At 36.1% G+C, this 26,642-nt stretch overlaps 1 protein-coding gene across 7 annotated transcripts in view; it reads left to right on the top strand.

The window, feature by feature from the left end:
* The window catches only part of LOC128214151 (cAMP-specific 3',5'-cyclic phosphodiesterase 4C-like), a 406,322-nt gene that overhangs the window by 154,257 nt on the left and 225,423 nt on the right, over positions 1–26,642 (top strand). For 2 of the 7 annotated variants that reach the window (XM_052920464.1, XM_052920465.1), the window contains exon 2: positions 14,693–15,981. The exons of the other annotated variants lie outside the window; for them this stretch is intronic. In XM_052920464.1, coding sequence (XP_052776424.1) covers positions 15,911–15,981 — 71 coding nt within the window. In that variant the 5' untranslated portion in view covers positions 14,693–15,910. The remainder of the gene's footprint in view (positions 1–14,692; positions 15,982–26,642) is intronic. 7 annotated transcript variants of the gene reach the window in all.

Raw genomic sequence — 26,642 nt, 5'->3', positions numbered from 1 at the left:
ATCAGTGGCATTATATAACATATAGGTTACAATGTGTAGGGCATAGGAATGTAAAGGCCCAGTAGCATTATATAACATATAGGTTACAATGTGAAGGGCTAAGGAATATGAAGGATCAGTGGCATTATATAACATATAGGTTACAATGTGTAGGGCATAGAAATGTGAAGGCCCAGTGACATTATATAACATTTAGGTTACAATGTGAAGGGCTAAGGAATATGAAGGATCAGTGGCATTATATAACATATAGGTTACAATGTGTAGGGCATAGGAATGTGAAGGCCCAGTGGCATTATATAACATATAGGTTACAATGTGAAGGGCTAAGGAATATGAAGGATCAGTGGCATTATATAACATATAGGTTACAATGTGTAGGGCATAGAAATCTGAAGGATCAGTGGCATTATATAACATATAGGTTACAATGTGTAGGGCTTAGGAATGTGAAGGATCGGTGACATTATATAACATATAGGTTACAATGTGTAGGGCATAGGAATGTAAAGGCCCAGTGGCATTATATAATATATAGGTTACAATGTGTAGGGCATAGGAATGTGAAGGCCCAGTGGCATTATATAACATACAAGTTACAATGTGTAGGGCATAGGAATGTGAAGGCCCAGTGGCATTATATAACATATAGGTTACAATGTGAAGGGCATAGGAATGTGAAGGATCAGTGGCATTATATTACATATAGGTTACAATGTGTAGAGCATAGGAATGTAAAGGCCCAGTGGCATTATATAACATATAGGTTACAATGTGTAGGGCATAGGAATGTGAAGGCCCAGTGGCATTATATAACATACAAGTTACAATGTGTAGGGCATAGGAATGTGAAGGCGCAGTGGCATTATATAACATATAGGGTACAATGTGTAGGGCATAGGAATGTGAAGGCCCAGTGGCATTATATAACATATAGGTTACAATGTGTAGGGCATAGGAATGTAAAGGATCAGTGGCATTATATAACATATAGGTTACAAGGTGTAGGGCATAGGAATGTGAAGTATCAGTGACATTATATAACATATAGGTTACAATGTGTAGGGCATAGGAATGTAAAGGATCAGTGGCATTATATAACATATAGGTTACAATGTGTAGGGCATAGGAATGTAAAGGATCAGTGGCATTATATAACATATAGGGTACAATGTGTAGGGCATAGGAATGTGAAGGCCCAGTGGCATTATATAACATATAGGTTACAATGTGTAGGGCATAGGAATGTGACGGCCCAGTGGCATTATATAACATATAGGTTACAATGTGAAGGGCTAAGGAATATGAAGGATCAGTGGCATTATATAATATATAGGTTACAATGTGTAGGGCATAGGAATGTGAAGGATCAGTGGCATTATATAACATATAGGTTACAATGTGTAGGGCATAGGAATGTAAAGGATCAGTGGCATTATATAACATATAGGTTACAATGTGTAGGGCATAGGAATGTAAAGGATCAGTGGCATTATATAACATATAGGTTACAATGTGAAGGGCATAGGAATGTAAAGGATCAGTGACATTATATAACATATAGGTTACAATGTGTAGGGCATAGGAATGTAAAGGATCAGTGGCATTATATAACATATAGGTTACAATGTGTAGGGCATAGGAATGTAAAGGATCAGTGGCATTATATAACATATAGGTTACAATGTGTAGGGCATAGGAATGTGAAGGCCCAGTGGCATTATATAACATATAGGTTACAATGTGTAGGGCATAGGAATGTGAAGGATCAGTGGCATTATATAACATATAGGTTACAATGTGTTATTGTGAAGGCCCAGTGACATTATATAACATATAGGTTTCAATGTGTAGGGCTTAGGAATGTGAAGGATCAGTGGCATTATATAACATATATGTTACAATGTGTAGGGTATAGAAATATGAAGGATCAATGGCAATATATAACATATTGGTTACAATGTGCTGGGTTAATTTTCAAAGTTTCCTTTATTTTATTTTTTATGGTTATTCAGTCATCGAAATTTAGCTTTTTTAATGAACAAGCACGAATTCTAACAAAAGTGCTTGTCATCAATGTTTAAACAAACCCTGCTTAATAAAATCCAGAATTTAAGCAAACCCAGAGAGCTTTTACCAGAGCAGGGCTTGCGTGGGCTTGTTTGTGCTTTTTGCAGTAAGTGCTGATCTTTTTGCTCAAAGTTTATCTGCATTTGCTGTATGCAAAACAGATTTTCTTATCCATTGAGTTAAAAATATTAACTGTTCAGGTGTGTACAAAAACAACTTCTAATATTTCTGATAATTGATGTTAAACAGTTTTTAAAAGGTGCTTATTGATGTTTAATGAAATACAAAAATAATTTTATCGCTTGTAACTTGAACATAAATCATCTAAATATAGACTCAGCTTCTTTGATATAATGCATTTTAAAGGATTATTTCATTTCTTTGCCAAAAAAATGTAAAAAATAAAATGTATGTTGATGGAATAAATTGTAATATAAATTTATTAAATTGTAAGCCTAGAAATAATAGTGTACCTGACAACTAGACACTCCAACATCAAAATATAAACAAACATTAATCATAATTTTATCAAAACAAAGGCATGTTAAAAAGATCTAAAAGCCACTCTACCTAGAATATTATCTGGTTTACAAACAAGCAAAATATCAATATTTTTTGTATAAATTCTAGATTTCTGTTGTTAGGTATTGTCCTATATGTAGTAAATTACAGTTGGTCATTAGGTAAAATCTGATGGACATTTTGGGAACAAACACAGGAAATATATCTGCTCCAATCTTCATGAAACTTAATCAGAATATTTGCCTCCATGAAATCTTGGCTTAATTTGAAACTAGGTCATGTGGGGTCAAAAACTAGGTCACTTGGTCAAATCTTGGAAAATACTCTAGAGGCTATATATTTGTTTGCAATATTTCTGGTCCATTATATTTAGAGTGTTTGCCTTATGATGGATTATTTCATTAGGATGGAACTGAGTAACTAGGTCACTAGGTCAAATTATATAAAATAATCTTTATTACAAACCATTGCAACTCATACATGTATTTCATATCCAATTTTCATTAACTTCCATCACTCTGCAGCCGTAAAGCATGTTGGAATATTTCAATGGATTTCTATTCCATCTACTTCTCAGGCGGGGATATCAAATCAACAAATTTGCTTGTTTTTTCTTGTTATTTTTTCTTGTAATTTCTTTGTCTGACTTTTAAACATAACATATCAGTAAAGGTATGCACTGCAACAGTGCAATTTTGAACATAGACCATGAAGTTTGATAGTAACAATTATGTGTCTGAACAAGTGTTTAAGGCTTTATTTCATTATCCAACTCATTAAACCTGGGATATTATATCTTACTCATGATATAGTATTGAGGCATACAGTCAAACCTGTATTAAGTGGCCACCCTTGGGAAATGATCAAAGTGGCTGCTTAAGACAGGTGGCCACTTATTCCAGGTTTGACATTTCCGCCACTTTAGCTTTTTTCAGAGATGGAGTACATTGTATGTATCTTAACCACCACCTCACACCACAATCAATAACATATGTATCAATATTATTGAAGAAGGTTGAATACAAATACATTTGCATAGATAAAATAACTTTATTTCAAATTTGTAATTAAAATACATTAGATAAATGTTGATATAAGGCATAAACAATACACACCACATATCAGTCTACACATCTACACAACTGCATGTACATACACATTTTTTTAGTTTACGTTTTAAAGTAGTCCGTACATTAAATAAATGTTGATGCATAGCATAAACAAAACACACCACAGATCAGTCTACACGTTTACACAACTACATGTGCATACACATTTCCTGTAATCTTCCATTGCTTTCATATTCCTCCACAATTTCACGCTTACGCTTAAGTAAGACATTGATTTGAGTCTGTCAACTGTTAAATTCCTTGGCAACACTTCTTGCACTACGGCCGTTTTCTAATAAATTTATACACTAGACATGTTCTTTTTAGAGTCAAACACTTTCGATTAGTCTTTTTTCAGCCATAATCAAAGTTAAGAAATATCAAGAACAATGCATTGTAAATATCCGTTCATAGAAACATAAATTTGTGCACTTTAACAAAATAATATTGAAGTGAATAAAAATCGTAACTCGTTTCACGCTGTCGAATGACAATGCAAACTGTGAATTCATAATAACCGGTGTTTTTGTCGGTATCTAATAGTTAACTTCTTAATGATTTAATTATCGTATTATTTGTGTCATTAATTGTGTCAATCCTGATCAAAACATTCGCCGACGTGTGATAAACATGATTTCTTGATGAGTAAACACGCATGTCAATCGTGTGATGCAATATTCATTTTCATTGGATGACGGAGATACCCGAGGCCGTCGTTCTTTTCCGTAAACTTCTATACGCAATTAAAGCTGTGTATTGGAAAAAATTATAAGCGGAAGTGTCAGTGACAAGGGATTAGTGGCCGCTAATTAGTGATTATATGGCTTCATGGGGACAAAAATTAGTGGCTGTGGCCGCGTTAGACAGTTGGCCGTTTAATGCACGTACATTATATAGTAAAAACGTACAGGGGGAATTTGGAGTGGCCCGTTAAGGCAGTTTTTGTACATAACACACGCTTATAATGAGACTTAACCACATAGAAACAGAACATACAGCAGTGTCAGAAGCCTCTTTTATGCCATTAATGATGATTGTAAAGAAGAATTAGTTGATGCTATTGATCATAGCCCACCCCCTGGTCTGAGGAATATTGAATTACCCTTTCACCCACACAGTGCTCACTTCCGATATAATAATGACACAAATGGTTGAATTTCAATTAATAACCTGTTCTATAGAATAATTATGGACAAGGAAAACAGAAACCTTCATGATTGAAATTTCGTAGATGTTTGCCTTATAATTATTTTTATTCTTATCATAATTACTGCTCTGAGTCTGTGTATTTAAGTATCACGGCTATATGTACTAGAAGTCTTAATTTTGCAAGTTTAATAATGTAGTGCTGTTTCAGTATAAAAAGAACATTGATACCATTTTTTAGAAATGAATGGATCAATTAGTTGTTTTGATGTTGTTTGTTTAATCAATCTCAATTGTTTGATGTTTGATGATAATTGATAAAGCCAGTAACATGGGATAGGAAGTGAAAGATAATTGAGCAGTCCAGACTAAGTGTAGTCTTTCACTCTAAGAGACAGTTTACATGCTTTCTACATCAATTGATCAGCTGGAGGAACATCTCAACATTTTGTCTATTTATATAACACCTGCATATCAGCAAAAAGGATGTTTAATAAAAAAATGTGTTTCTATTTCATAAAGAAAATATCCTTTCAAACATGGTCACACAGTGCTTACTTTATTGATATGGAAATCTGGTTGATGTTTTACTCAACTGAGCACAGGGTACTTAGAGACAGGTTCCATGCTTTTAACTGTTATCCATCATGCCAACATAAGCTTGCACAGTAACTGTTATCCATCATGCCAACATAAGCTTGCACAGTAACTGTTGTCCATCATGCCAACATAAGCTTGCACAGTAACTGTTGTCCATCATGCCAACATAAGCTTGCACAGTAACTGTTGTCCATCATGCCAACATAAGCTTGCACAGTAACTGTTGTCCATCATGCCAACATAAGCTTGCACAGTAACTGTTGTCCATCATGCCAACATAAGCTTGCACAGTAACTGTTATCCATCATGCCAACATAAGCTTGCACAGTAACTGTTGTCCATCATGCCAACATAAGCTTGCACAGTAACTGTTATCCATCATGCCAACATAAGCTTGCACAGTAACTGTTGTCCATCATGCCAACATAAGCTTGCACAGTAACTGTTATCCATCATGCCAACAGAAGCTTGCACAGTAACTGTTGTCTGTCATGCCAACATCAGTTTGCACAGTAACTGTTGTCTGTCATGCATTGTCAACAAAACAGCTTGTTCAGTAACTGTTGTCTGTCATGCTATGTCAACATAAGCCTTTACAGTGGGGAGCTGTTGCCTGTCATGCTTTGTCATCATAAGCCTGTTCAGTACCTGTTGTTTGTCATGCTTTGTCAACATAAGCTTGTATAGTAACTGTTGTCTGTCATGCTTTGTCAACATAAGCTTGTACAGTAACTGTTGTCTGTCATGCTTTGTCAACATAAGCTTGTACAGTAACTGTTGTCTGTCATGCTTTGTCAACATAAGCGTGTACAGTAACTGTTGTCTGTCATGCATTGTCAACATAAGCTTGTACAGTAACTGTTGTCTGTCATGCATTGTCAACATAAGCGTGTACAGTAACTGTTGTCAGTCATGCATTGTCAACATAAGCTTGTACAGTAACTGTTGTCTGTCATGCATTGTCAACATAAGCGTGTACAGTAACTGTTGTCTGTCATGCATTGTCAACATAAGCTTGTACAGTAACTGTTGTCTGTCATGCATTGTCAACATAAGCACGTACAGTAACTGTTGTCTGTCATGCTTTGTCATCATAAGCTTGTAAGGTTACTGTTATATGTCATACTTTGTCATCATAAGCTTGCTGTTCACTGTAACAGCCATACATTCATGCAATCTAGGTGAAGTTTGGATATGTGTAAATTTTCGTTAAGTTACAGATCACTAGGTCAAATATATGAAAAAGGTTCACACATTTGAGGCCATATTTTCTACCAATTCATCAAAGTTGGTTTGAAGTTTGCCTTATTGAAAAGTCTAGTACATTGGTAAAAAATAGGCTAACAGGTAAATATTTTAATAAAAACCTTGTAAGAACCCTGCACATGAGGCCTAAAAATATTTTCTGTCAGACCTTATTTAACTTGGTAAGGATGTTTGACTTAATGGTATCTAGGTCAAGGCAGGCTTTTCCATTGAAGGCTGAGTAATGATCAGGATTGAACAATGAAAGGGCCTGAATAATCCCCAACTTTTATGGATATTATTTAAAAAAAAAAAAGTACTTAATCAAAGCACTGAAAGCACTGGGGTATTCACAGCATTCGAATTTAAGGTCGGTATTCTGTGTTTATGCTTTCTGCATTTGTAGTCTGCATCTGTTTAAGCATCTGATTTTCAAAACAAAATCTATTTTTTTATGTGTCCACATGAAAGTTAAAATGATAAGCTAGCAAATGCAGACAGCAGACAGGACAGAGAGCGCAATGAATATCAGTCAAGATGGTCATGCGTTTCAATTACAGTCAAAGAAGTTATGTCTGCTAAAAATTTGTTCCAGTCATTGTTGCTTATGTATTTCAAAATTATACCAAGTACATGTCTAAAGCTCATGCTATAGATAATCTGGACAATCTTATAACAATGTTACCATTGTTAATAAACATTGATAGCAATTAGATAAAAATTCTTTGTGACCTGATTCACTGGTCCAATTCGTTCTATTTAAAGAAAACTTACGAAATTCATTATTTGAAAATGAACTTTGTGTATAATCAAGAAATACTAACAAAAATGTTACAGTCTTTAAAATACCTTTATATATTATATATTAATGTACATTAAACTAATTAACAGACCCATCAAATGTTTTGAACTTTCAAACAGATAAATTTTCTAAAGAAAAAAAAGAGCTTATTACAACATGTCCAGGGTTTGTACCAGCCCCTGTTTAATAAATTTTACGCTGTTGAAGTGAGCACTCATGCACCCACTAAGCCAGCAGGGCTGTACTATAAATCTAAATAATGCAACAATGATAAAAGTATTCCAGACTTAGGACATGGTGAATACAAAAATAAGCTAGCTGTCCCTGGGAATTGTATCAAAGCTTCATTTGTCCAGACAATTTTTGTTATGACAATAACCTGGGTAAATCAGATGCATGATGGGAAACCTTTTGACTGCTGGATATTGTCTATAGCTCATAGAGGAGACATATTGGCCAGAATGGGAAAGCCATAACTTCAGTGTGGCTGGTTTGGGAATTGGCTTTCATACTAGAAGTGTCCAATATATGTCCAACTGATTGTGTTTCCATACATCAATCATTATAAACCATGGGACATCTCTGTTTCCTTGGATGTGTATCAAACAATTGCCATCATGAAATGAGCCATGGATGCCCTTTGTAATGCAGAGGTGTCATAGAGTGAGGTGTCAAGAGTAACTGCTTTGTGAAGAAACTGAGGAGGCTGGTGACTGACCTAGGCACAGGAACCATGGTTACATGATTATCAGGCTGTGTTGGATGGTTCATGTCCTTGCTGGATGTTTACAAAATCTAATAAAATACTTAAGTAGTATTTCATATCTTTCCTTAATGAGGCATATAAACTGGTAAAATATGCCGTAAAAAAGGCTGTGCAATAATTAATGGGAGTGGATGGGGACATCAGCAGACCAGGCTGGCTAGCCAGATCAAGGTCAAGGCTACACGATATGTAACTTGGTCCATTTTAGGTTTGATCCTTGTAACCTCTGTCTGCTGCATGCTTGAGGGCCAACACCCATTGAATTATTTGAACAACACCATCTAGAAACTGTTGGGGGGTTTTTTGGGGGGGGAGGGGGCCAACACCACATAAATGGTTTCAACAACACAGTCCAGAACCTGTTGTTTTTTTGGGGAACCATCGTTAAACCTGATGGATGATATTAACAACAAACGCAGAACCTATTTTTTTTAACTGAACCAGCTCAAGGTCACAATAACACCCTGTTGAGAATAAGAACTATTCATGAACTATTCATGAACTTAGATAACCCAGAAACCCCATGCATTTATCGGTTATTGCCCTTATATTTTCCAAAATGGCTTTTTAAGTTTTCATCCGATCTTCACCAAACAGTCACCACTTTCTCACTCCTCAACTACCTGCCTGTTGTTGCCACACCCTTCTGCTGGGAGTCTCATCTTTTGCATGGTTTAACAGTTCATCAAATTCATTAAACTTCGATGATTCAAGTTCATGAACAGTTTCATGGACTTATGTTCTGATGAATTCTGTGCAAGAAAATTGGTGATTTTTATTATTACGGCATAAGGTTTCTGAACTTCTTTTGATGAACTTGATGAACAGTTCATCAAAAATTCATCAACTTTGGTTCATGAACTTTTGATAAACTACATTGACAAATTTTTTCAAGAACTTGATTGACAGTTCATGAACGTTCATGAAAAGTTCATCAGTTCATGAACAGATTCTCAACAGGGTACCGTATTTTCTCGACTATAAGGCGATTCACTTGTAAGACGGCCCCCTAACTTTGCCCATGAAATCTGGTGCTTTTTGTTTCGACTCGCTTATAAGACGGGGTAAATTTTTAAGCAAATCTAAAATGCTAAAATTCTTCCTAATGTGTAAAAATGCTCAATGGACAATTATCGACTTTCGCGGTAACTGTTTTTGTTTTACTCAAAGAAAATGGCGGTCAACTGTGAGCTCTCTATTTGGAGGTAGGTTAAAAATGAGTACATAAGTTTGCAGAACAGGTCGTTACTTATCGAAATTGTAATAATTAATCAATAACAACATATGTTTGTTTTAGTTTATTTTTTTATTGAAGACACCAATGAAGTTCTTCGGCAAAATAAATGGCTTCAATAACATAAAATTCTGCGAAAAGCCGAGGCATGAATAGGTGTTTGTTTAGCAATAATGCGCAATATTGTCCCTTGATTGGCGACGAACATAAAGGATTCATATTTGCATTGTCATTTGTTTGCTTAATCAAATTGACAGTTAGGTACCTACATCATATTAAGATTCCAATTTATTGATTTGATATATCTGCCAAACTAATTATACTGACAAGCGCCATGAGAAAAAATGCAGATATAACGGTACACTGTGTGACGTCAGAGCACGCGCGGTGAAGAGATTTCGTGGTGTTGTTTACCTAATTGCCCCATACTTATATCAGCAGACAATAGACTGGATAGATGAATACCCTATGTAAAATTTAACTGATTTTGACTTGAATTTTTTTTAAATATTTTATCGACTCGCTTATAAGACGGGTCCCCTACTTTGGGGGTAGAAATCGGGACCCAATTTCCCCGTCTTATAGTCGAGAAAATACGGTAGGCTACTATGATCATGGTTGGAGTCTAGCATTTTGTGTATCATGTGGAGGAGGTATATTAATAAGCTGTTCATTCTCAATGGGTTGTTTGTTGAACTAGTTGTATTTTGCAAACAATTCCAAACCATTTCCAAACTAGAAGAAATTCATATTGTGTGCCTTTCAGGTCCTGATCGTTATTGTTTGCACTGTGGTATTGTGTGGGAGCCAAAAAAATAAGAGACTCGAGATCTTAATGATCTCAGCGACACTGTAAATAAAATCTGACAATATTTGCATTGCTTTCATATTTGGGCTTGTCAACATTTAATGTTTTTCATGAAGAATTATTCAGTTGCATCACAGAAATGTGACGGTATAAAAAGAAAGAGTGGAATTTTGATCAAATATATGAATATGTTTATGATACAACATGTATGCTTAAATAGAAATTAAGTCACTGTAGCATTTTATGAGCTTATATATTTGCATAGTTGCTTAATTATGTTGAAGACTCGCCATTTTCATGGAAAACTGGTTATCAATCAAATTCATTAATTACTCTAGTGTGAGGGTCACTTACACTGTGCTACAACAACTTAAAGTATCAACTTATAGATAAGTAATAAATTTCAAGGCAAATGAATTTTGATTGCAAAAATTTAGACAAAATTTCGGATGCAATTTTTCAATTTGCTGTTTAAAAGTTAAAAACAACCACTTTTGGTCAAAATGGATGACACCAGATGATATATATTTTTTATTTTTCAGTAGAAGGACTTTCACTCTTACATTATCTGATAGGTCAGAATGTTGTTTATTATTTTTTTTGACAAAACAAGACTTTCCTGTCATGTATCTTTGTATGGTCAGTAGTATCCATTATCAGGTCAGATAACTGTTCTATTGCGTTCTTTCCAAGTCTATAAAGCATATATGAGAATTCATTTTGCAAACTAATCAGCCTGGTTCCTGAAACGTTCTCGGACTAAAAACCATGTATATATACATAACCATCCACATGTTTCTTGCATCAATGCAGTAAATAAGCGGATTATATTCTGCGGTAGCTAATGCAGTGGTACTTGTACCAGTACGGACAAATTCCAAAATTATTGCATGCAGCATTATGCTGCAATGCAGGTTACCTTGACATGTAGGTATTTTAACAGGTGCCGCCAGTACAAAAAAGAGATTGTAAATAATGTACCATGCTCTTAGAATGGCTTTCAACCAATTGCATGAAGTTTCGAGCAGTTTAAGAAAAAAAATCATTGATACTAAAATATACTTGCAAAAGAGCTTTCACGCCTCTAGGAATAGTTTATACTAGTAGCTCTGTTTATTTTTCCCATGTGTGGATAGTAGTGTATTATAATGTCTTATTTGCTGATGTCAAGGAAATAAACTGTTTGTCTTACATTCTTAAAATTGTCCTTGAACAATCTTGAATTTACCTCGAAAATAAATTGTCACTTGCAAACCATTAGCAATTATTTAAATAAAAATTGTGACATTGAGTGTTTGAAAAGCAAATTCAGGAAGTGCACTCTTTATGTAGTTTTTTGTATCAGTGTTATGTAAATGCCTGAATATGATTTGAATTACTTGTATATAGATTAGTTTACTTGGGTTTAATTTCAGAAACCGTCTCATTTATGAAAGAATAAAAGAAAAAATGTTCAAAAAAAAAATTAAAACTACCCATCCCAAACTTCTGTAAAATAAATGAAAATTCTATGCTTGTAAAAAATGAATTGAAAACATTGTAATAAAATTTGTAAAATCTTCCACAATATTAACATGAGACTGTTGTGCACAGGGTTTGTGTAATTTGTAAATAGATGTAGATACATAGATTCCATAATGTAATATCAATATGTTTTTGTCTGATATAAACATACACTGATTACTAAAGAAATCTGAAATAAAGTGACATCTGATACAAGAATTCAACGTTGCAACAACATCAATATAAATATTAATATTAATACTTATATAGGCTTTATAATTTTGTGAAGTTTGGAGTGCATGAATAAGTGATGGAATATTTTCTCTCCACAGTAGTGGACATCATGGCTTTTTTTTTTAAAGGGGAGGTAACTTTATCATAAAAACTTGCCATTTAGTGCACACATATTTTGAAATTCAAAAATAAACAGTAAAATATAGTAATAAAACTCTTCTGATGTTTATATTTTATATGAACACACAATCGATTCTTTGCGATTTTTTTAAACAAATGCTTTAAAAGTACTAAAATGAACAACATGGTGGTGTTGATATCGACATTATGCACCAGTCATTTGTCACCACGTCGTCCCCCCTCCCCCACCCCACCCCCCAGGTCCAAGGATAGCCGGGGAAATGGGCCGTGTTTTTACTTTCCAGTGCCGGGTGAATGCAGTAGTTTTGTCTTCATGCCAAAAATAGCAGGGAGAGGGCATTTTGGGCTGCCCCCTCACTTTTGGCTGCCACCTAAATTTGGGCTGCCCCTTCACTTTGGGCCGCCCCCTCACTTTGTGCTGGCCCCTCACTTTTGACTTCCCCCTCACTTTTGGCTGCCACCTTATTTGGGCTACCCCTCACTTTCAGCTGCCCCCTCACCTTGGTCTGTTCCCTCACTTTGGGCTGCCCGCTTACCTTAAACTGCCACCTCACTTTGGGCTGCCCTCTCACTTTGGGCTGCCCCCTCACTTTGGGCTGCCCTCTCACTTTGGGCTGCCCCCTCACTTTGGGCTTCCCCCTCACTTTTGGCTGCCACCTCCCTTTGGGCCGCCCCCTCACTTTTGGCTGCCCCCTCACTTTGGACTTCCCCCTCATTTTTGGCTGCCATCACACTTTGGGCTGCCCTTTCCCTTTGGGCTACCCCCTCACTTGAAACTGCCACCTCACTTGAAACTGCCACCTCATTTTGGGCTGCCCCCTCACTTTGGGCTGCCCCCTCACCTAATTAAACTGCCACCTCACTTTGGGCTGCCCCCATCACTTTGGGATGCCCTCTCACTTTGGGCTGCCCCCTTACTTTAAACTGCCACTTCAATTTGGGCTGCCCCCTAACTTTAAACTGCCACCTCACTTTGGGCTGCCCTCTCACTTTTTACACTCTTTAAAGTGAGGGGCAGCCCCCTCACTTTGGGCTGCCCCCTCACTTTAAAGAGCCACCTCACTTTGGGCTGCCCCACTTTGAAATTAAACATTAAAATTATACATTATTATATACTTATTTACTCAAAACATACAACTTTTTCATGAATTGTTGAAACACTTTTTGGTATAGGAATATAATGGGCAAATAATGTGTTGGAATGTAGTCAGATGATATCGATCAGACATGTGTGTTTATTGTTTTGATTGATATTATTTATTGTAAACATCATAAAACATCTTCATCTGCTAGATGAACAAGATTTCGGGCATCTGTTAGCATTGATTCACTGTGATTATAATGTTCAGGGTTTGGTTGGAATAAACATGTTTGTGCAATATACATGTATAATGAAATGTGCCCAGAACTATTCATTCAAAATAAAAATAAAAGTTAAATCTTAATGATTAAGAATAGACAGAGTAAGCTGTTAGTGTAGTAGTTAATGATTGCCTTTCATCAACTTCATTTTAAGGTGGAGGTTGTATTTTAAGTATGATTAAAAGAATAAAAGAAACTGTCATAAAAATCTTGACTTTTTTTAAATGTTCCAACATGCTCCAACTATATCATTGTATCTTACTGCTATAGTGCATATCTGCTAATTCCTGTCATATGAAGTCCCACAAAGTAACAAACTTTCATAATGAAATGGTTTTGACTAATATGTAAAGGTCATTGACAAACAGAGGTTTTGTTTTGTGAGACCTAACTGACATAGCGAATTTCAGCCAAATATCGGTATAGTGTAACCCCAGATCAATATTGATGCCCTCTCTAATAACATGAAGCTTTGTTTTATGACCTGAATGGCTTTGGTGGTATAGCATGACAAAATTCTGGAGAACATCATTACACTATATGGCTTCCCAGGCATTTGCCAGCACCATTTGTAATAGGGCAATTTTGCCATCACAACCCAGGGTACAGCCCACCAGGGCAAGATCTTAAAATATTCTGATATTGATGCTTTTAAAAATTTGATTGAATATACTTAATAAAAGAAAAATGTCTTTATTCTGTGTCAGTGTTTGTTAATTTCATTGCAACTGAATATGTATGGTACGGAAAGATGGTTATCTACCATGGTTGTCATTTGAAACATTTTGTATACAATTGAACCTCACATGCTAAAGTGTACAAGCACTCGAAATGACAGTAGGTGTAAAAACATTAAATTTTATAACTCTCTTGTTCAATGAATTATCAATTTATTCATTTGATAATATTATATAGGTTTTGGTAGTAACTATTTCATGCTCTGCAGGATGTAATAACTGAATAATAAAATGAATTATGAATTAACAAGGCAAACTGGCTGCACTATGCCTGCCTGTCACAATTGTTGTTGGAGTAATTAATACCGGAAAATGACGGCAAATCACTTTGGCCTGTTATTACTGAAATAAATGTTTGACAGTGAAATGGAGAAATATTGGAGAAATAAAAAATATTATCTGGAATTTTTCAGAGATGAAGATAAATATTGAGATTGACAGATATTATCAAAACCTGTGGTATTCTGTTTTGGCTAAGCCATTGTTTTATTGTGAAAAATATTTGTTTTGATGGATATTCAATTTGCCTGATGTGGCGTGCAATGGCCAAGATAGTGACTTTCGATGGATTTTACATTCACCGGGGCAGCTCCAGTTGCATGAACATTGTGATTTTTTTGTGATCAAGAAACACAAACACTGTTTGTGGTTTGATGAATTAGCAGAAATTTGATGGAATTGTTATGAATTGTTGGCAGTTTAATTATTTTGATACATTATACACTGTATCTGGTTTTAACATACATTTTCACTATCACTGAAAAAACGACAATAATGAATGTCAACTTCATATGTGAAAATTTATGTGGTAATTAAAAGTTTACAAATTAAGTTTCGTTTTTTGAAAATTTAATGAAAGCGTATCTATTCCGTATATCCATGGTATGGTAGAATGCAGGCCTTGAGAAGCATGGTAATGTTCTCATGAAAGAAAGTGAATGAATAGAGACACTTGGGATGTAGATTTATTAATCTAATAAAAGAGTTTTTCTTCAACTCTTTGTGTGGAACATGCTGGTGACATTAATTTAGCACTGTGACAGAATTAGAGTCAGAAACTTTGAAAACCCATGCTTCAATGAAACGGATTACGGAACAGATATTTTTAAAATCCATGCTTCAATGGAACGGATTGCAGCACTTTCTAAGAAATTTCCGGAAAATGATTTTAGGTTAAGAAATGATTTCGATATGTAGCCTTTATGAGTGAATTTGGCTTAAAGGAATCGTTTAATTGATTTTGGATGGAAAACTGCAATAAAATTTTGCACTTTGTAGGGAATATGCACTGGGATTGAACAAAGATTGCTTCTTTGAACAACAACAAAAATAATTGTGCAGCATGCGATGAGAAAAAAAACTGTTATAAATTAATGGAACAATAAAGATTAAGCATGTCACACATCATTTTCGGTTGGAGACTGTGAAAGAAAAAGTTCCCTGGGAACCAGTTTAATTTGAGGGGGAAAAACCATTGAAATACATATAGGTTACTGAACAAAACATAAATATCCAGGGAACTAGAAATCATACTGACTTTGACTTACTATCTTGTGAAGGCTTAAATAAGAAAGTAAGCAGTGAAATTTAGTGTTGGAAATAGGTGATATAAAGTGAATACCAGTGCAAGAATGATGGCAACATTGCTGCAGATACCTACGATTGTGAGGCCTGGGGAGCGAAGAAGGCACTCATGGGTCTGGTGAGTGAGTACATAGTAAATTCCTGTAGAACTGAAGACTATTCAGTTTGTTAATTTAGTGAAAAACTATGGCTGTGTGTATATAATACTGCAATTTTGTGTTCAGAAGACCTGATTTTTTATGGCATTCGACCTGCAATTGGCCCCCCTGCAGTCGATTCAATTTGGGAGGTGAACAACTCAAAATCACTGTTTTATTTTCTTTATCATGTGTTGCACTTTTTTGTTGAATTATCATGACTGTTATTCAACTGTTTAATGAAGCAAGACATTAAATGGTTTGAATCATTTAAAAATAAAATGTAGTGACATAAGCCTGTATTTAATCATGACTTGTAGATTAAATATGATAACAGTTGCACCTGAATTTATGTGGGTTTTTTTTCTCCAGAATATAAAGACTGTAATATATCATGTAAGAAAAACTTTATTGTCTGGAACAAAGTTTTTATAATAGGAGATGTAAATATTACATCATCATTTCCACTCATGATCCATGATTGCACATTTTTGGGGGATTGCAAGTATTTTGAAATGCTAATAAACGCATTGATTAAAATCAAAATTGCAGAAAGTCTCTCATTGATTTTACACTCCTTACAATGTTTTTGACTGAATGGCAAAGCTGTTCATAGGATTTATATATTTTTTTAAATAACAGAGTGGTCAACTTTAAAAATCTGTACGGTCTCTTTTAAATGTTAGCCTCTCAGTTGCATGCCTACTGGCCCTGTACGATCTTTTAGAGGATGCGAACGTAGAATATCCGCTTTAGGGGATGCAATCATAGGATATTAGTATAAATATTGCAGACAGGGTGTGGGTAGCTTGCGAGGTGCTTGGTTTTTTTAAGACCGAATCCTCAAGGATGTTATACAGAGCAACTGTGCAACTCTCCTGCAATAGTAATGCGAGCACCAGCAAGTTTTTATGGGCCACACTATGTTTTAAATCCGCACAGACATCTTGTGATGCCTGTACAACCTCTACCTGGCCCCTCGAGCTGCTCCCAACTTCGAATTTTTCTATGAGTTCAACAAAAACAATTTTAATGAGACCTCTTTTAGTTAAAAAATCTGTGCAATGCATGCAAGAATCATCGTTGTCTGTACAGACTCAGTGTATGATCATGCAAAATTTTGACTTAAAACCTATGTGTACCAAGCACATAGTGTGGATATGACCAGGGTTTATACAAATTTTCATTTCTTGTTACTTAAAAAACAGTCAAAACAGTCTCATTTTACTAACATTAATTTTGGTTATTTGTTATAAAGCTTCCATGTTAAAATCATGCAGTTTTATAGGCTCAAGCACATTAACATAATTCATGATTTAACAAGGATAGAAAGCATTGTCCTAATAGTCCTATTGCAGTAATGTCCTTGATGGATTTCAAATTTCAGAAAGGCCTTTGGGCAAAGATGTACAAATAATAAAATGCATAATTTAGTAGGAGCAATTATACAGACAATAAGCTCAGTTTTGAAATAAGAGTATACATTGATATTGATTGGCAGTTGTGATTTGTATTAAATCTGAATGATATATTCTTGCAATAATCAAATTTAATAACAAACAGATATTTTTCTTTAATTGAAACAATTGTTTAAAAAGATGATTTCATTGAGTAGCAGCTTGTGTTGATGGGACAGGCCAATGAGTCAACTTCAGCTACTCAAGATATACTTTTAAGTGGAATAAAGAAACTGCCTTAAAAGATAACATCAAGCCTTTCTATGATTACATAATGTTTACCTCAACTATTTGAGACATAATGTAACAGTGATCCAGAGAGGTACTACCTCAAAGATTGTGACAATTTTCAGAATTAAGTCATCTTAAAAAAAATGCTATTTCTATGGGTATTTCAGAACTGATACATGTTTCCATGCTGATCAGTTTCTTGATTCTGCTTTGCATATACAGTGGAAACTCACTAAACCGGAATCCTCGGGATACCGGACTTTTTTCAGAGTCCCGGTTTTCCCCTTCTATTTTCAATGTAAAATCATCCCTACAAAACTGGAACCTCGGAATTCCGGATACCAGACAAAAAATCGAGAAAATTTGGTACGTACTTTTACGTACGTAATTTTACCTCACAAAACCGGACATATATTTGTTCAAACCGTGATGTCAAAATGATTTTGTGTATTAGGAATTTGCGAATCCCGTGTCACTTTGTTTTGACAGCCGGTGCGTCATTAAATATTGCACCTGTGATGTTGTGTTAACTCGATAATCGATAATGATGATTGCGCTGTGGGTTGACTGCCGCGTGATAATCAAACTATAATCAAACTTGTGAAAAGAAAATTGATTGAAACATTAATTTGTTTGTTGCAGAAAATAAAGAACTAGAAACGGTTATTAAGTGATCATTTTGGAGGGTTGTTTTATCTAAAGACTTCTATGATTGAATCAAATTAGAGCTGTGCGTTAATTAAACTATCAAACATATTTAACAAGCATTAAATTACGCGAGTTGTTTTATTTTAAGACTTGGAAAAAAAGATGATTATAAAAACGCAGATATGTTTAATTATGTTTATCACTTCCCTTTAAAGGTTAACTCAGTTAATATTTTGAGTAAACTTACTCCATACATCAAATCCTCACTAAACCGGAATCCTCACTAAATCGGAAATTTTGCCCAGTCCGGATCTTGTCCGGTTTGGTGAGTTTCCTATGTATAAAGTTTTTATTTTACCCAATCGATGTTTGGATAATAAATAGCTAGCTAGCCATTTAGACGGCAGGTAACTGTTAAATTTAACTAATAGCTGATGTTCTTAAAGTATATAGAGTATAGTTTATGTATTACAAATTAAACAATTGTATTCCCAGTAGTAAAGCTCCCACGTTTACAGATTTTGTTAATGTGTACACGGGTCATAAAAACCGAAATGATGCCGTTTATTCAATGTAATAGTAAATATACTGCCTGTTCACACATACAACTTTCTGCTTGCCTGTATATCACAAATCTTTGTGCAAGTTGCAATCCAATATATTTTTATTTTTTTTCCCGATCTTTTGTTCATTTTAATGCCGTATACACACATGCTGTGACGTCATAATTTCTGTTTATCAAGGATCCTCTCTCAAGGGGATTAATGTTTATCAATAGTCAAAATATTTATTTAGAAATTTGTGTTTCCTATTCTCACCTTCAGGAGCAAAGCAAATTATTTTAATTCAGCATGTTAAAAAGCAGATTTTATTAGTGACTATTTATATTAACAAATACAACGGTTTCTTGTATAAGAGATTTGTGGACGTGCTTCACATGATTTGTATTTCTCCCCGAGTATGACAATTCGGTTTCACAGTATTTGCATTAAACCTTTGTTTGACCATCTTTTTCAAATGAAGTGAAATGTTGCTACACTCGGACCGTTTGCCTGAAGAATCCACCGTCACTATTAAAATATGCACGAAGCGGAGAATACTGGGAATATTTTCGCTCGCTTTTTAATCATGTGACTGTTTCGGTTCAGCTTTGTAAACATTTAATTATGGTTGAAAAACAACAATATGCCACCGTTTACAGATGTAAACGTGAAAATCTTAGTTCCTAGGAAGCACCTTTGAGAACAAGTTCGGTAAAATTGTAATATACATGAACTATATCTGTAGTTAACCTCAGCCTATTCATTTCAAGGTGAAGGCCACACGCATTTGTCTTCCCAATTTTGCACAATGACAGTCACTGCTCTAGCTGCTGCCAGCACTTCAGATGTAATCATAGTGTATTTCAAGCAGTGATAAAAAATGAATATCTAGATACTAAAACATTATTTTTTTATCTTTATAGAAATCATTTGAATGTAACATTTGGTGGTAGAGGATGACTTAGTGACATTTTAGTAATTATGGTATATAGATGTGTATAGTGACATTTTAGTAATTATGGTATATAGATGTGTATATTAAACATGGTGCATAGATCAGTGTACAGTAAACATTGAACTACATGTCTTTGTTTTTCTGTTATTGTATATTTTTATTATTTTTCTTAGGTGAGACAATTTCTCCTCAATGTTTTTGTTACTAAAGTGGTCATGTTCAACTGTAGTTGTAGATATTTTTCTTGTCTACTAAATAAAACACTTAGCGTACAAGGAGTAATAAAATTGGACTATTGAAGTAATTTTGAAATTATTTATTTCCAGTGAATATAATCATCAAATATAGGCAGTCATTGTTGATGCACAAACAATTATTTCCATGATAAAAGTAAAAGTGATGTAATATGATATATTCATTGTTGTCAGGCCATCTGACCCACTGTACTACTGTTAGTAAAGTCGTTTGATAAAACAGTATTGAAATACAAAGCAGGTTTTTAGTTCAGAACACTTCAATCAGTCCACTCACCATAAAACCACTTAAGTGTTTATAATTACATTTAACTTTTCACATTGACGTAAATACAGTACTAACTTTGACGTAATTGCGATAGAAATTTGACCTAGAAAGTCAGAAAACCGTAAAATGTTTGGTTGATAGTAAGTAAAATTAGTAATTCATGACTTGGTGAGATTGAATTGCATGCTCCCATTTGTTTGAAGCAAACGTTGAAGCAAACATACCATCATAATAATAATGCCCATCAGAATTTTGTGACAAATTATAAAGTCATAATTAATGGTGTCACACGTTGTGTAATATGTCGTACACAGCAAGATATGATTTATTTTAAGTACAACAAACAGCTTCTGTCACACGAGCCTCAGATTTAATGCTAATGTAATGATTGTTGTGGTGGAAAGACAAATCAACATTATGTTTGTTCTTTCCATTGTACTTAAACCTTTCAGTTTTTACGAGTTTGTAAGTATTGCCATGCAAAGAGGGATTTTAAAATTACTTGGCACAAATGATCTCAATAATTAGATGGTATCTCCATGACAAGGCGGTGGGTTGCATACCAGACTCTGGTCTGTACATCAAAGGTCAAGGACTCTTAAAGGTCATTGGTCAATTTACCTTAAATTTCTGTTAGGGCTGTATCTTTGCCATGCATTGTTCTCAAGACAAGGAGATCTTTAAGATTTTAGCTCATGCAGACTATAAGTTTAGTAAAACAAAACCAAATACCAACTATTACATATTTCTTTTGCAGGAAAGATTTGTTAAAGACATCATTAATTTTGTTTCCAATGGTATGACATATTTCTTGCATTGAGGTTGTGTACTTTAAAATGTGGCATTTCAAGACTTAGTACCGTAAATGACTGGGTATAAGATGATAGGGGGTATTAGACGCAGACTAAAAAATCCGTGAAATATCTGAGAAAGGACGCATAGAAAATATGTCAAAAACTTCTGTCAATTTCGGCCACCATGTTTGTAGTCCGTGACGAAAAATATTTTTTTCGTGAAAATGGCGATGGTTATCTTTAAACCATACAATGATAATGCAAAATGTGTTTCATTTTAAATCGTTTTATGTTAGGAAAGGCACTTAAAAGAACTGATTGTGACCATTTGTTTCTGGATAGCACTGAAAGGTGCCTTTTATGAAAATATGTAAGATTTCTTTTTGACAGTATATCGTAAACAATAACCTGTCGGAATGAAGTTAAGTTATGCATAAACTTTATATTGTACAGGTTTGTTCTCAAAATGTCAACACATACAGAAAAGAATAAAATTCGCATAAATGTGTGAAAAAAACAAGACCATTATCGCATCAATTTGTAGTATTGGTATGTTAAACAGAACAAAAGGCAATGCTAGTTTTTCACACCTTATCATACAACTGACAAAAAATATTTTGACAGTGCAAATTTTTGCTTTTTATATGCATGTTTAATTATTGTTCAATTCAATTTATTATTCAAAATAATATTGAATAACTTTAATGGAAAAAATATTTTTGTTTAAATTATTAACGCTTTACGATATACCGTATCCCGATCTTCAAGTTCCGGTTTAACCCGTATATTCTCGATCAATATGACACGAGTAACATCCCTTTCTACATAAAACTAAACATACTCTCGGCTTAAAATCGACCTCAGAAAAAAAGTTCAAAAAATTGTTACTGGGTATTGTACGCAGGCATTCTTTTACATCAAATTCTGAGGGAAAAAAGTGCGCCTAATAATACCCAGTCATTTACGGTACTTCGTTTGTTGTCATCGCTTGTTTTTTAATATTATTCATTGCCACCATCTTTATTAGATTCTTGTATTTGTTCTTCAGCTCTCATTGTGCTGCAGACGGGCACAATTTCATTTGGCAGTATTTGCATTTTATCCAATCTTGTGTCTTTGTGTTTGCAATGGTACTTCATTAACCCTCATTTGTCATTCCAAGACAGTGATTTTGGATTGTTAATGGGTCCTCCAAAAAGGACAAATTATTGAATCATTGAATTAATCCTGATGTTCCATTACATTGTCATTTCTGTTTCTACTATCACCGCAAATATTTTAGTTGTTGATGGATTAGCATCAGGGTGGTAGCTGTATGTGCATCATTATCACTGTCATAGCTGTTGGTGAATTCTGACCACTGTGACTACAGGTAGCTGTTGGTGTATTGTTACCACTGCGGTAGGTGTTGCTGCATTGTTACCACTGTGGTAGCTGTTGCTGCATTGTTACCTCTGCAAGAGCTGTTGGTTCATTGTTACCACTGTGGTAGCTGTTGGTTCACTGTAACCACTGCAGTAGCTGTTGGTTCATTGTTACCACTGTGGTAGCTGTTGCTGCATTGTTACCACTGTGGTAGCTGTTGCTGCATTGTTACCACTGTGGTAGCTGTTGGTTCATTGTTACCACTGCGATAGCTGTTGGTACATTGTTACCACTGTGGTAGCTGTTGGTTCATTGTAACCACTGCAGTAGCTGTTGCTGCATTGTTACCGCTGCGTTAGCTGTTGCTACATTGTTACCACTGTGGTAGCTGTTGGTTCATTGTTACCACTATGGTAGCTGTTGGTTCATTGTAACCACTGCAGTAGCTGTTGCTGCATTGTTACCGCTGCGTTAGCTGTTGCTACATTGTTACCACTGTGGTAGCTGTTGCTGCATTGTTACCACTGTGGTAGCTGTTGGTTCATTGTTACCACTGCGATAGCTGTTGGTACATTGTTACCACTGTGGTAGCTGTTGGTTCATTGTAACCACTGCAGTATCTGTTGCTGCATTGTTACCGCTGCGTTAGCTGTTGCTACATTGTTACCACTGTGGTAGCTTTTGGTTCATTGTTACCACTGTGGTAGCTGTTGGTTCATTGTAACCACTGCAGTAGCTGTTGCTGCATTGTTACCGCTGCGTTAGCTGTTGCTACATTGTTACCACTGTGGTAGCTGTTGCTGCATTGTTACCACTATGGTAGCTGTTGCTGCATTGTTACCACTGCGGTAGCTTTTGGTGCATTTTAACCACTGGTAGCTGTTGCTGCATTGTGACCACTGCGGTAGTTGTTGGTTCATTGTTACCACTGTGGTAGCTGTTGCTGCATTGTTACCACTGCGGTAGCTTTTGGTGCATTTTAACCACAGGTAGCTGTTGCTGCATTGTGACCACTGCGGTAGTTGTTGGTTCATTGTTACCACTGTGGTAGCTGTTGCTGCATTGTTACCACTGCGGTAGCTTTTGGTGCATATTAACCACTGGTAGCTGTTGCTGCATTGTGACCACTGCGGTAGTTGTTGGTTCATTGTTACCACTATGGTAGCTGTTGCTGCATTGTTACCACTGCGGTAGCTTTTGGTGCATTTTAACCACTGGTAGCTGTTGCTGCATTGTGACCACTGCGGTAGTTGTTGGTTCATTGTTACCACTATGGTAGCTGTTGCTGCATTGTTATCACTGCGGTAGCTTTTGGTGCATTTTAACCACTGGTAGCTGTTGCTGCATTGTTACCACTGTGGTAGCTGTTGCTGCATTGTTACCACTATGGTAGCTGTTGCTGCATTGTTACCACTGCGGTAGCTTTTGGTGCATTTTAACCACTGGTAGCTGTTGCTGCATTGTGACCACTGCGGTAGTTGTTGGTTCATTGTTACCACTATGGTAGCTGTTGCTGCATTGTGACCACTGTGGTAGCTTTTGGTGCATTTTAACCACTGCGGTAGCTGTTGCTTCATTGTTACCACTGCGGTAGCTTTTGGTTTATTGTGACCACTGTAGTAGCTGTTGGTTCATTGTTATCACTGGGGTAGCTGTTGGTTCATTGTTATCACTGTGGTAGCTGTTGGTTCATTGTAACCACTGCGGTAGCTGTTGGTTTATTGTGACCACTGTAGTAGCTGTTGGTTCATTGTTATCACTGGGGTAGCTGTTGGTTCATTGTTATCACTGTGGTAGCTGTTGGTTCATTGTAACCACTGCGGTAGCTGTTGGTTTATTGTGACCACTGTAGTAGCTGTTGGTTCATTGTTATCACTGGGGTAGCTGTTGCTGCATTGCAACCACTGCGGTAGCTGTTGGTTCATTGTTATCACTGTGGTAGCTGTTAATGCATTGTTACCACTGTGGTAGCTGTTGGTTCATTGTTATCACTGCAGTAGCTGTTGCTGCATTGCAACCACTGTGGTAGCTGTTGGTGCATTGTTACTACTGTGGAAGCTGTTAATGCATTGTTACCATTGTGGTAGCTGTTGGTTCATTGTTACCTCTGTGGTAGCTGTTGGTTCATTGTTATCACTGTGGTAGCTGTTGCTGCATTGCAACCACTGCGGTAGCTGTTGGTTAATTGTTATCACTGTGGTAGCTGTTGGTGCATTGCAACCACTGTGGTAGCTGTTGGTGCATTGTTACCACTACGATAGCTTTTAGTGCATTGTAACCATTGTTGTAGCTTTAAGTGCATTGTTACCTCTGTGGTAGCTGTTGGTGCATTGTTACCACTGTGAAAGCTGTTGGTGCATTGTAACCTCTGTGGTATCTGTTAATGCATTGTTACCACTGCGGAAGCTGTTGGTGCATTGTTACCTCTGTGGTAGCTGTTGGTGCATTGTTACCACTGTGAAAGCTGTTGGTGCATTGTAACCTCTGTGGTATCTGTTAATGCATTGTTAACCACTGTGGAAGCTGTTGGTGCATTCTTACCTTTGGGGTAGCTGTTGCTGCATTGCAACCACTGTGGTAGCTGTTGGTGCATTGTTACTACTGTGGTAGCTGTTAATGCATTGTTATCACTGGGGTAGCTGTTGGTGCATTGTAACCTTTGTGGTATCTGTTAATGCATTGTTAACCACTGTGGAAGCTGTTGGTGCATTCTTACCTTTGGGGTAGCTGTTGCTGCATTGCAACCACTGTGGTAGCTGTTGGTGCATTGTTACTACTGTGGTAGCTGTTAATGCATTGTTATCACTGGGGTAGCTGTTGGTGCATTGTAACCTCTGTGGTATCTGTTAATGCATTGTTATCACTGGGGTAGCTGTTGGTTCATTGTAACCTCTGTGGTAGCTGTTGGTGCATTGTTACCACTTTGGAAGCTGTTGGTGCATTATTACCACTTTGGAAGCTGTTGATGCATTATTACCACTAGGGTTAGCTGTTGGTGCATTGCTACGACTGTGTGGTAGTTGTTAGACCACTGTGATAGCTGTTGATGTAGCAGAACTACCTTGGTGCTGTTAATGCAGAAGAACCACAGTGGTAGCTGTTGATGTGCAGAACTACTGTGATAGATGTTGAAGTAGCAGAAGTACTCTGATAGCTATTGATGCAGAAGTACTGTGGTAGTTGTTGATGCAGCAGAATAAATGTGGTAACTGGTTTTGCTGTAGAACAGCTGTGGAAGCTGTTTATGCAGTAGAACTGCTGTGGTAGCTGTTTTATGCTGTAAAACTGTTGTGGTAACTGTTTTTGCTGTAAAACTGCTGTGGTAACTGCTTTTGCTGTAGAACAGCTATGGTAACTGCTTTTGCTGTAGAACAGCTGTGGTAGCTGTTACTGCAATAGAGCTGCTGTGCTGGCTTTTTTGCTGTAGAACAGCTGTGGTAGCTGTTTTTGCAGTATAACTGCTATGGTAGCTGTTTATTGCAGTATAATTGCTGTGGTTACTGTGGGGTTTTTTTTGCAGTAGAACTGCTCTGGTAGCTGTTTTTGCAGGTGAACAGCTGTGGTAGCTGTTTTTGCAGTAGAAAAGATGTGGTAGCGGCTTTTGCAAAAGAACTGCTGTGGTAGCTGGTGTTTTTTGGCAATAAAACTGCTGTGGTAACTGTTTTTGCTGTAGAACAGCTGTGGTAGCTGTTTTTGCAGTAGAACTGCTGTTGTAGCTGTTTTTTTCCCAATAGAACAACTATGGTAGCTGTTGATTCAGCAGAGTTCTATTGTTACTGTTTTTGCAGTAAAACCACTGTTGTTGTTGTTGTTGCTGTTACTGCAAAAGTGTCGCTCTGGTGATATTTATGTCATCATTCCTACGTGCATGGTACAGAAGGGAGAAAATTCAGCTTTCTAACTGCTTATAAAATATTGCTCTTACTGAGCAAGTTTCTGACTACTGTATGCAAGAGTGAAATCATATTATTAAACACAACTAGGGCTGCACCAAATGCACCTTTGTTACAGCTTTGACCTTTTGCAGTTATAGTGATTTAGGTGTAATGGTACAAGTAGTTGCCAGTGCCTGCGAAAGCAACATGCCATTAAACTGTCAGTTAACGCTGTTCTCCTGTTTATGTGAAA

Source organism: Mya arenaria, chromosome 13, assembly GCF_026914265.1.
Source record: "Mya arenaria isolate MELC-2E11 chromosome 13, ASM2691426v1".
Lineage (NCBI taxonomy): Eukaryota > Metazoa > Mollusca > Bivalvia > Myida > Myidae > Mya > Mya arenaria.
The sequence above is the reverse complement of the archived record's forward strand: the minus strand, read 5'-3'. Positions and strand labels throughout refer to the sequence as shown.